This window comes from Callionymus lyra, chromosome 14 (assembly GCF_982586985.1).
Source record: "Callionymus lyra chromosome 14, fCalLyr1.hap1.1, whole genome shotgun sequence".
Taxonomy (NCBI): Eukaryota; Metazoa; Chordata; class Actinopteri; order Syngnathiformes; family Callionymidae; genus Callionymus; species Callionymus lyra.
In genome coordinates, this window is record NC_141831.1 from 20,703,812 (window position 1) to 20,716,596 (window position 12,785).

General features: G+C 39.5%; 1 protein-coding gene across 1 annotated transcript; it reads right to left on the reverse strand.

Moving 5' to 3' along the window:
* Window positions 1–387: 387 nt before the first annotated feature.
* On the reverse strand, window positions 388–10,397 carry LOC148066412 (solute carrier family 22 member 4-like). The gene is made up of 10 exons (XM_087807832.1): window positions 9,945–10,397; window positions 8,442–8,545; window positions 6,865–7,019; window positions 6,620–6,791; window positions 6,395–6,521; window positions 4,056–4,153; window positions 2,956–3,170; window positions 2,706–2,888; window positions 1,786–1,921; window positions 388–1,187 (listed from the first exon to the last, which is right to left on the reverse strand). The coding sequence occupies exons 1-10, from the start codon at window positions 10,383–10,385 to the stop codon at window positions 1,115–1,117; spliced, it is 1,704 nt and encodes a 567-aa protein (XP_087663958.1). The 5' UTR covers window positions 10,386–10,397; the 3' UTR covers window positions 388–1,114.
* Between the last annotated feature and the right edge of the window lie 2,388 nt (window positions 10,398–12,785).

Below are 12,785 nucleotides of genomic sequence, written 5' to 3' on the forward strand. Positions count from 1 at the left end.
CTGATAAATAATGATTTTCCAAACATTTCTAGAATGTCATTTTTACCTTTTCTAGCAGATTTATTTATTTTTTTATTGCAAACTTTGGAAGAAAAAACGTTTTTTTTATGTATTAAAATGTAATTAAAAAGTAATACGGGTTGGTTTAGTTAGTAATTTTCATACAAACTTGTTTTTATGTAAAATTATTCAACTATGGGTTTGCAAAATCCTGTTACGCAGGAAGACACTCCTAAACTATATCACTAAGCTTTCAAGAAACCAGGTCAAGCAGCTGAGATTGCTGAGTCAGATGTTCTCTAACCTGATGTCTCCAGACTTGCTCCCAGAGATGTTCATGTCGTCAAACTGTCGCCCAGAAACTTTTGTTTTGTGTCTTTTCTCACATTCAGATTTGGATCGATTTTCCTTTATTAGTCCCACAGGGGGAAATTTTAGTTACAGCAGCATCAGGGGGGAAGAAGTACAATAAGCAAGAGCACACACAAAAAAATGAATAAAATACTTAAATATGAATACAATACAAATATATATGTTTTTGAACTGTTTTAACAGTGTCAAAAACCTACTCTGGTGTTCAATAAAAGGATTTTGCTGACACAAAATCAGTGATAAATAACTTAAAATTAACCATTTAAGGATCTAGAATGTCAGGAAATCTAAAAAAAAAAAAAAGGCGTTTTGAGGAGCCATTAAAGTTGATCAAAAATAGTTTACATGTAAGTGTTCAATGCTAAAGCTAACCGATAAAGCTGACATGATAAAGCAAACTGTTTCATAAAATAAGAAAGGTCAGACGATAACAAGTTTAACCAGTTACACTCAAATATCTTATAACACTTATAACACTTATAAGAGGATTTGAAAAGCTTTTTCACCTTTAGTTTTGACCACACGAGGGCACTGTTGGCTTAAGTGTCGATATATAAATGTATTAAAACCAACGGATCGATGATCATCGAGGCTCCTGAAGGGTTAATAAATACTCCAGTTAACATGATTCCGAAACACTTTTGTTTAATGGTTGATCGTATCAATAGCGATGATAATAAAAAAGGGTCATTATCTGTAAAAGTGAAAAAAGGAAACTATTCTTAAAAAATGTGCGACATATTCAGCCATTTAGAGTTTCCGGAATGTTTTCTTCATCTTTGGTGCTTGTGGCTGTGTAACTCTTCCGGCAACATCTGGAATAATAAATGAAAAAGAAAAGGTTAATTACATGTAGAAAAAGTCAAAATACTATTGTCATAGTAACATAAATAATTATATTAATATTAAAAATGATTGTTCTCTGTACTTAAGAAGACGAAATATTAAGCAAGGAAGTACATTTATTATTATTATTTATTTATTAATAATTTAAAGAAATACAGAAAGAACAATTGTCGAATTTTATAAATGATATATAAGCATGATATAACATAATTGTGATTTATTATTTATTTAACATCTCTTTCTATTTTTAAAATACGGAAATCACACAGAACACAAAAGAAATGTTGTGCAAAAAATCAATATACATTTCCTACAATAAAATGAAAATCCAACGTTATTGTTGTTGTTTTATTATCTAGTCAGGCATTTTAACCCAACAGTGATGAACAGTGTCATGTTGTTTAGAGGTCAGTAGGTGGCGCCATCAGTTCAAAGATGATGTGATGTTTCATTAGATCAGTTGTTGAAAACAAAGGAAAATAGTGCACAGACCGCCATCTAGTGGACTCTGAAAACAATGACACTGCTTCATGAAGCTTCATCGGACCATCACTAGTTGAATCATACCCTGGGAACGGCTGTACGTCTTCGACGACGTCTGGAAGTGACTTTCCAAAGCTCTCCGGCAGCAGGAGGCAGAAACCTCCGGCGAAAACCGACAGAATTCCCATCAGGATGTACGGCAGCGACTCAGAGTAGCTTCCTGTAGCAAACATGATAGTTTAAATGACTAATAAAACAAATCACTCATCTGGCACCTTTAATGATAATTAATCTATTCAAATGCATATAACTTTATATTGAGGCTTTTTTAGTCCTGAACCACACAAAAGTATTGCCTCTCTGACCACACCTTACTGCTCACTTTTTTTAACCAATTAACTAGAATAATATAAGGTTTTCCATACAAATATCAGCCACTATCTATCACTCGTTTGCCATCTAGTGGTGAGACAGGGAAAGGTTTGCGAACCCTTTTTTAATATAGATTAGATTAGATTAGATTAAGGAAATTTTAGTTACAGCAGCATCAGGGGAAAAATACAATTAGCAAGAGCACACACACAAAAAAAATAATAAAATACTTAAATAAGAATACCATACAAATATATATGTTTTTGAACTGTTTTACCAGTGTCAAAAACCTACTCTGGTGTTCAATAGAGGGATTTTGCTGACACTAAATTAGTGATAAATAACTTAAAAAGAACCATTTAAGGATCTAGAATGTCAGGAAATCTAAAATTTTACTTATTAGTTTATTTAAACAAACCAAAAAAAAAAGTTTACAGATTAAAGGTTCTGGTGGACGCTTGAAACCAGCCCTGATTTTAATATGATGAACAACTTCTTGTAGCCAAACCTTTGATAACTGAACGTCTAAGAAAACGTTTTGGATTTTTTAAAATAAATTCATTCAAATGTCATAGTTGTGTTTGTAAAGATGTTTTCGGACAATACTATATAGATAACAAACATATTCTTACCGAGGAAAATGAAATATGGCGCCAAGATGCCACCGATCCTGGAAAACATCGAGCAGGCTCCCAGCGCCGAGTTCCTGAGCACCGTGGGGTAGACTTCTGTGGTGTATGCATAGATGATGGAGAATACAATCGTCATGCAGAACTTCCCCATCATCACCAGAGTTATTCCCAGAGCGGGCAGACCTGGAGGCGGCAAACACCGAAGTTACGACTGGTCAGAGGCGTAAAACAAATCCCTACCAATCCATACTTGCGGGTATCAGCCATATGAAGAAAAGAGAAGCCCCGCCCAGGAAGTTGCTCAGGCTCATGGTCAGTCGCCTGTGGCACCAGCGGAATAGAACCCACGACAGGATGTAGGCGGGCACCTCCACCACCGCAGACAGGAAGCAGTTGAAGTGTATGTTTCCGGCCAAGTTGGACGTGTTCAGGGACAACGCGAAGTAGGTGATGTTCAGGATCAACCTGGAAAATGGTGGATTTGAGTGGTTCAGAATAATATGACCAGCAGGAAGTCTCTGGGCCTCTTTGCTCCAGCTCCTGCCTCCACGACGGTCAATGAATTGATAATAAAAAATAAATGCAGCTAATTAGTAATATTAACCCATGTGCGGTCACTGGGTCAAGGTGACCCGGGGGCCCAAAAACAAATGGATATCTGAAACACATTTGTTTTTTAGGCCATCGGGTTACACAATGGTTAAAGAAATAACTATTTTAGTGCAAATGTCCTTACATATGTACATACATTATAAATATATAAATCAAGTGAAATAATAAGATAGAAAAATATATTACTAATTTATGGCAAAAAATATTTAGAAAATCTTAGAGACAAAAACGTGTAAACTATTATTCAATTTTTATTTTAATTTGTATATAAAACGCCCCTATTTGAAGAAAGATCTTAAAAATAAACATGTATATATTACTTTTTGTGGTATGTTCAACACCTGTCATTATTAAATATGAAAAAACATGTGTGCTTTTAATTTCATTTTTTCTTAATTATTCATTGTATCCTACAGTCTTGCAGCCAAATAACCGCATTGATTTTTCTTCAATATTTTGTTATTCAACAGAGTGAATGTGGATCAATCGTGAGCGCAGGACGACCCACTGGGCGCTCGCACAAAACAGCGGTTAGATCCGGGGCTCAGGCTTCACAGCCCCCGACAGGTCATTATTTGTTGTTAGCGAGATGGACCGAGATCTGGACCCGGCGACGGCGGCCACTGTGACAGAGCAGCGTGTGCGCGTCCACATGTGTGCGTGCTCGCCGGTGTGTACTTGTGGGTGCGAGGTCACTGTACTGAATGTGGGGGTCAGACGTGGAGAGCAGGAACTCACCAGACCAACCACAGCGTGACGGAGAGCCAACGCATTTTCTTTGAACGCAGCAGGTCGCAGATGTTGAGGTTCTTCCTGGTCGCAGACTTCAGCTCTTTCTGTTGGCGACACGTGGAACAACAAACAGTCCACCATTAGTCAGGATCCAGATCCCTTAGACGGGGTTCGGGAGGTGAGTTCCGTCCATCTTGGCATTTGTACACACATTCCTTAAATCCAGTTATAGCTCAACACAATTTTGAAAGACTTAAATGAAGACAATTATTTTACTCTTTTTTTTATGTAAAAAAGAGGAGAAAAAAACATTTAGGATGATGTGAAAAAACTGCCTCATGCAGCTGCCAACACAAATATAAACCTTACACAGACATGCCAACACAAATATAAACCTTACACACACAACTGATAACACAAATATATAAACCTTACATACAGTCAATCCCACGTAAACCTGACGACTCATATATAAACATTACATAAATACAATTAACACATATAAAAACAAATTCTACAGACATACAGCCAGACACACACTGACACACGCACACACAATCAAATATGCAAGTACATACATACACTAACATGCACACACATAAAGACACAAACTCACATACAAAAAACACATACAGACAAAAACACAAAAACAAGCAGACGCGTGCAAACACGCAAACATACACACAGAGACATGCAAACAAACACACTCATGCAAAGACCCACACACAAGTATAAAACTTAAACACGCACAAAAACACATACTACACACTTTCTTGCACTTACACGCAGAAACTCACAACAACACACACATAAACGCACCTACACACAAAAACACAGACACACAACAAACACACAACACACTCCTGCACGCAGCCACATGCAAACACTAAGGCATTCACACAGAGAAGCTCAAAAAACAAACACACTCACATACAGACACACACATGCACAGGTAGACAAACACACATAAACAAAAACACTTCTACTACACACTCTTTTGCGCTTCATGTAGAAACACACAAAAACACACACATGAGCACACCTACACACAAACAACACCAAACACACTCCCGCACGCAGACACATGCAAACACAAAAACATACACACAGAGATGCTCAAAAAACAAACACACTCACATACAGACACAAACACATGCACATGCAAAAACACAGACACACAAAAAACACCAAACACACTCCTGCACGCAGATACATGCAAATACAAAAACATAGACACAGAGATGCTCAAAAAACAAACACACTCACATACAGACACAAACACATACACAGGTACACAATCACACATAAACACAAACAAAAACACATACTACACACTCTTTTGCACTTCATGTAGAGACTCACAAAAACACACACAAACACACCTACACACAAAAAACACCAAACACACTCCCGCGGACACATGCAAACACAAAAACATTCACACAGAGACGCTCAAAAAACAAACACACTCACATACAGACACAAACACATGCACAGGTACACAATCACAAAAAAACTCAGACACACAAAAAACACCAAACACACTCCCGCACGCAGACACATTCAAACACAAAAACATAGACACAGAGATGCTCAAAAACAAACACACTCACATAGAGAAACAAACACATACACAGGTACACAATCAAAAACACATACTACACACTCTTTTGCACTTCATGTAGAGACTCACAAAAACACATACAAACACACCTACACACAAAAAACACCAAACACACTCCCGCGGACACATGCAAACACAAAAACATACACACAGAGACGCTCAAAAAACAAACACACTCACTTACAGACACAAACACATGCACAGGTACACAATCACACAAAAACACAGACACACAAAAAACACACAACACACTCCCGCACGCAGACACATGCAAACACAAAAACATACACACAGAGACGCTAAAAAAACAAACACACTCACGTAGAGAAACAAACACATGCACAGGTACACAATCACACAAAAACTCAGACACACAAAAAACACACAACACACTCCCGCACGCAGACACATGCAAACACAAAAACATACACACAGAGACGCTAAAAAAACAAACACACTCACGTAGAGAAACAAACACATGCACAGGTACACAATTACACAAAAAACACACAACACACTACCGCACGCAGAAACATTCAAACACAAAAACACAAAGACACTTTCACACAAATACACAAACTACACACTCTCTCACAAACATAAACATATACTCACACATACTCACATAAAAACACTCATACACACACACACAGACACACACACACTGGGTTAGCCATTTGTTTTTGCTACGGTCGTTCTGACGTCATAACCTCAGGCTCACCTGGCACGGACTGAAGATGGTTTGTGGAGGATTAACTTTGTTTTTTCGAGCAGCATTTATTATGATGGCTTCTGCCATTTCCACTCTCCCCTGAGAGAGAAGCCAACGAGGAGACTCTGGAAGAAACCTGCAACATTTTGTGCAAACATTAAACCAAGTCACAGATTTATCCTGAGCGAGACAAAGACACTCTGGCAGGGGAATGTTACAAACAAAGTGACCTACCACCAAAAGGGGAGAACGAGGATGTTTGGCAGGGTAACAGAGAGCAGGAGGTTCCTCCAGTCCCTCGCGTAGAAAGCGAAGAGCGGCAGCAGCATGTAGCCGATGGCGAAGAAAATATTAACCCCAGCTGTCGAGTACAGGAACCGCATCTTCGGGCCTAAAAGCTCCGTTCCTGCTCATCAGAAATAAAGTAGTCAGAGGTTAAAAGAAAACGATGTGGAAGCTGCTCTGGAGACTTTTCCTACCTAAGACGAATGAGGTAATGTAGTTCGAGATCTGCATGATCCCCACCAGGAAGTGCAGCGAGCAGAACATGGTCCAGGAAGACGAAAAAAACTGAATGACAGTCAGGAGCAGCTGGAGAGTCTTGGTCACAAACAGCACTTTTTTACGACCATACCTTAAAAGAGAAGACAGGTTCCGATTGATATCCTTGTCGAGTCCAGATTTTCAACCCGAGACAATCATGACGATAAGTACTAGCTTAGCAACACCGCAGATACTTTTACCAGAGGGCAGTGGAGGCATTTTAAAGTAGGGCTACCAATCCAGACAAGGATTCTCTCTTCTGTGGACAGCAAAACTTCTATTTCCTAGTAAAGTCTTGGTGGCCAGATTCCCTTTTGCTGGGGCTAAACATACACCAACTGTGCTGAGGGGCACTTGGTTGCAATCCAATGGCTTCTGGGGCCACACTGAAGACAAGGGTCATCTGAGACACCATCAGTACAATCTCAAGGTCAAAGTGATCAACCAATTGAGGTTCATGGTGTGACTTGAGTATGGTCAAGATGGGTAACTGTGGAGGACTTGGCCTTAGCAAATCCCTGATGTGATGGTGGCAACGACCAGCCTGTCCTTTGGGGGTCCCTCACTTTTGACAAAGATGGGGAAAAGGCACAGCAAGTAATAAGTGGATTCCCGCCAAAGGAAAAGGACTCGGATCTCGAGGTTGACATAAAGTCCCAGGACACCTGAAGGTCACAGTGAATAAAGCAACTAGGTTTCCACAGGACCCTACAATCCTGCAAAACTAGCAATACAAAAAAAATATTTCAAGATGGCGGAGGGTCCACTTGGACTCAAGACCGAGTTGAACGACGCAGAACCTGCTATGACCCACCGAAGATGTGATGCACCAGTATAAACATCGTGACTTTTAACTCCCTCCCCCACTGGAACTCAGTTCAAAATTATGTCAATAAATCACAACATTTTACAAGGAAGATTGAGTGCATCTATGTTTAGGGGATTGGCTTTTCAGATCGACATTAGTTGGGACCAATTCAGAGGGTTATCTTCTTTACTTCTTGAGCTTTGGAAATTATTACGGGGTAAAGAGCATGACTTTTACTTGTCTTTTGTGGGAGTTTCTTTGGCAAGACTGAAATACTTAAAATAATAACTAAAATGTTTAACAATTTTTGAATGTCTTATTATAACCCTCAAATTTGGAACTTCTCAGTGACGAGCCAGATTTGCTGAGTCAGGATCATTTGTTTCGCCAAAGAGTTAATAGGTGATGACAGTAGTCTCAGGTTAAAGTTAGTCGACCCAGTTTTGGTAAAACAATAAATGATAAGCTAAAAAGGGTAGGAACAAGATCCTTAACTTGGCATGAGCAAAGTTTAAACTACACTTAATCAATTGACAACACACTTCTCTTTACACACACTGAAAGAAAAAATAATAATAATAATAATTAAACACTGAATCCAAACAACAAGAATAATAAAGATTAACAAACATCAAACACACTTTAATTATGAAGAACATAGAAATAAATCCAAGGCCATCTAAAAAAGTATTATTATTATTTTACCTGTCGGAGAGCTGACCAGCGCAGAGAGAGCCGATTAAAACACCAACGAAGAAGAGTGAGGAGGTCATGGGTTTCTTCCATCCGTCATCACACACCAAGTCCCACTGTCGTGACGGTAATAGAATAGAACCATTTAAAAAAGAGTCACTGGCAACTCTGGTTTGGTGCTGTATTTAACCCTTGTGTCTGTCGTCTCTGGGTCAAGGTGACCTGAACGCCCGCAAACAAAAGTATTTGTCGTATCCCTTGTGTTGTACAGCTTGATTAAGTGACATTGGAAACACATTTGTTTTTAGGCCTTCGGGTTACCTTGACCTAGAGATAACACTCGGGTTAGATAAACAAGATTTGGATCATTGGAGTAAAACAAATGACTTATGGAAAATGTCGTTGCTAGTGATGAGCATGCAAAATTACCTTTCTTACAAGCTAGAGTTAAAAATAAGCATGTATTTGCTGAAAGGGCGATGTATAGAAGTAAAAAGGGGGCGTGGCCAGAGTGTTTGTGTTTGAGAAATAGTTTAACAAAAGAGGAGATCCTGGAAAGCAGGATGTTACCCGAACCTAAGAGACATGTGTTGAATACATTTATTAAAAAACTGGTGAATAGAAAACAGGTAAAAACTAATTCAGTTTTAAGTTGAATCAGACTATATATTTGAATAAACATGCCTATTCTTCTGGGAACAAAAAGGACCAGATGGACATTTAGCGGGAGTGAACAACGATTTAAAAGATCGAGAGATCTGAGCTCTACTACCCTGGACCGCCAAATTGCTGCGTCAGGGGAAGAAGCCTGGTCGATTGTCACTGCTTTTATTTCTTGTCACAGAATTGTGGAATAAAGTACCTGAATATGCTTTAGACCTACACATATCAAAGTATAAGAACACAGGGTCTAAGTTCAGATGCCCAGGCACAAAACATTGTATTCACTAAGTAAAGATATGTTGTTGTTTTTTAAGTATTCTGACTATAAGAAAGAATTTGCTATGCTTGTGTCCCTTATTTTTCATTTTCGTTTGTTTTAGGTTTGTTTTTTTTTAACCAAAAAATGTGAAAAAAACAAAAAAACGACTTATAATGCTTTTTAAAAAAAAAAAAACCTTAAAAGTAATAAATACATGTTTTAGGACGTTTTGCATTATTTGCCTGCGAGGAAAATTCCCTCTTGTAGAATATTTACAACAAAAAATATCAAGTACAAATCTGCCATAATTTGAAGTATGTCTCCACATTACTTCAATAAAGTTATTTATTTAAAATAAAGCTTAATAGATATATTTTTAGATTCAAATATATAAAAGTAATATAATAAAATATATATATATATATGTAACAAAAAATGTATATATGTAATCGATACCTTAAAAAAGCGATACAAAAATAGATTTTATCAACTTTTATAAACTTTTTTTTAATATAAAAAGATAATTTTAAATTTGATTTATGTTTATTATATTTATTCCATTGCTTTTCATCAACATGATGTGGCGTCAGCACCTCAGAGACGATGGTGGAGCTGTAGACGCTCCTGTCGTACTCCCATCCGTCCAGACATCCCTCCTGCGGCACCTGCCTCAGATCCACGTCGACCCCCGGCTCCAGACCCCTGTCGGAAAACTCCAGCAGGTCTCGGAGTCTGTACCTGGAGCACGGGCTCGGAACCAGACCTCCGCCCGGACTCTCCATCAGCGGGATGCTGGAGTTGATCCACGCCGCCGACAGGTTGAGGTGCGCGGGGATGACGCAGCTGTGCGCCGGCGTGTCGGCGAAGAAGACCACCGCGAACGGACAGAGCCCGTTGGGGATGGCGAGGAAACAGAGGAGGAGGCACACCTGCCACTGGAAGGGTCCCTGTTCCCCCAAAAAAGACGTCGCAGTCTCATAGTCGGCCATGTTAGCTGCAGCGTCAGAAGGAAAAAAAAAAAACCTGGACTTCATGAAAAGACCCTTGAGCAGCCCCCCCCCCCTCCAACTCTCAGAACCTCCAACTCGTAACACGTAAATAATCTCTAGAAGTCAGCCATCAAAGTGTCGGGTCATGGAAAAGCAGTTCTATTATAAAATAACGTTTTAAAAATAATAAAGTGATGCGTTTCAATTGTAAAACTTTTGATCAATGGATCATCTCAATGAAATAACATGAAACCTCTGACTTTGCCAAACTATTTCATTACATCAACGTTTTGATGTCAATCACCAACTCGCTGGTCCTGAGACAGATTGTAAAGTTAATCATTCAAGATAGAAAAACTTTAGAAAAAAGTGGACAATACTAAAGCGGTGAATTAAATCATCAAAATTACCTTCGCACAGTTTTTCAATTCAAAATGCCTAAATAATAACATTAATAAAACATGTTCTTCTTTTACACACAAGTGATATGAATTAAAAACAAGATCAGATGAGGTTTTATGTTTATCTCTAAGTACTTCAGCTGAAATACATTTTTAAAAAGGCAACTTATCCTTTATCAGGAAATCATATTAGAAAAGTGTTGATAAGCGTTCATTAAATGTGTTGAATCTGTGTTGATCTCTGTGAAGGAAAGAGGGTGAGATCTGATCTTGTCACTCATTACATCCTCAAGGAGTTGACTGATTACATCAAATGTGTCACTAGTGGATGTCACTCAGTTTAGGATTTAAAAGATACTGGAGATAACAGCCTTCAAGAGATGCCCTCTGTTAATCCAGTCATGGAGTTTGGCTGCTCTAGCACTCTCTTCGAGAGCAAGAAGCTGTGGAAAAATGAAAAACGACCTCTAACAAACCGAAAACTCAAATGAAACCTAGTCCCCTCTTTGAATGATCATAAAAAAACGTTCGTGGACTGGGAAGTGACCCTCTTCCCGTCTGCAAGAAGGCAAAAGGCAACTTAAAGGGACGTCCATTTTATTCCTGTTGACACTGTAGCATGTGAAGGTATCTGCGGTATAAACCCACCAAGTTAGCAGGGTCAAGAACAACAAAGAGGCATCACATGGGTCAAAATCACCCCACATAAGAAGGATGGCAGAAAGCCAGGATGCAGTTTCACCGTGTGGCATTATGCTGGTCAAAAGGGCCACTGTGCCGTGGAGGGGGATTCTGGACCAAGTCAAACTCAAGGGTGAGCGGTTGACAAAGCCCTACCTGTTTGGTTTTCACAGTAATGTCCTGCCCTTTATTTGAAAGATGGAGGTAATTGCGGCCTTCTATGGACGACCGACAGTCGGTTCTGCTAAGGACATGCATATTTTCAACCAAAATCACATCTATCGACTTCTGACTTACTTCCGTAAGCCTGTACAGCTCCACCCATTACGGGGGGAACCTGCTTAACAGCCCCAAATCAACCCTAGGTAACCCCTAGAAGACCGGATACCTTGACCAGTCCATAGCCCCGACACTCTCCCATAACTACAGGGTGTCTGGACGGTCCTTAAGGTCCGTTCACATCGATTTATAAAGTATGTGAGATTATATTAGAGGTTGTATTATAGATTATACCTTAGAGATAGGGTGAGATGCACAGTCATCCGGGAGAGTCTCAGAGTAGAGCCGCTGCTTCTCTGCGTTGAGAGGAGTTGAGGTAGATTGGGCGCCTCGCTGATGAGGGGTTCAAGGCTGGTTCTACTGCTAGGAGACCCAGCTAAAAAGACTGTGCCTGGGAATTCCTTGGGGTCCCCCGGGAAGTGCTGGATGAAGTTGCTGGGGAGAGGAAAGCCTGTTGTTTCCGTGACTTGACCCCTGATGAAGCGAAAAAAGACAACTTTAGGTGCAACAAATCACTACAACGTGGGAGCAAGGCTGAAAATTCAAGGAGGAATGGTCAAAGCGATTCTAGAGACATTTTCATCCACCCAGCTGAATGATCTCTTTTTTTAGATTGGACTTAAGAGGCAATAGGAAGTTGTTTTTTCAGACAAATATATCAAAAACGGAAGGGAGTGGTCTAACAAATGTCGCCAAGTTGCTTTTAGTGAGAATGTTTAGAGTTAAGGAGTCAGTCAAAGAGGTGGGAATCAAAGTAAAACCACTGCTCCTCATCAAGAGAAGACGGTTGTTTTAGGAAGGCTGCCTGGGAAGGTGCTTGGCATAAACATCTAGATCCTGGGACAGACCCAAATGAACAGACTGAACCGAAACCCTAGGAACAAGAATTATTGGCAGGGCTTTATATATTTGTTGTGCTCTAAATTCAAATGTCTACTGAGGTCTCTGGGTTCCTTGTGGGAATGAGGTGAAAGTTGTGTCTTGGCACTTCAGCAACCCCTAAAATGAGTCCATTTGCAGTCTTAAAGCTACTTAGCACCATTTAGAGTACAGGCACGTGTGCGTCTTTGGGTATTTAACAAGT

Coding starts and splice junctions, on each gene's coding strand:
- LOC148066412 (XM_087807832.1), bottom strand. CDS start 10,385: ATGAAGTCCAGGTTTTTTTTTTTTCCTTCTGACGCTGCAGCTAACATG. Junction 7,020..8,441: donor GCTGGTCAGCTCTCCGACAG/GTAAAATAATAA, acceptor TTCTCTTTTAAG/GTATGGTCGTAAAAAAGTGC. Junction 4,154..6,394: donor CCATCTTCAGTCCGTGCCAG/GTGAGCCTGAGG, acceptor TGTCGCCAACAG/AAAGAGCTGAAGTCTGCGAC.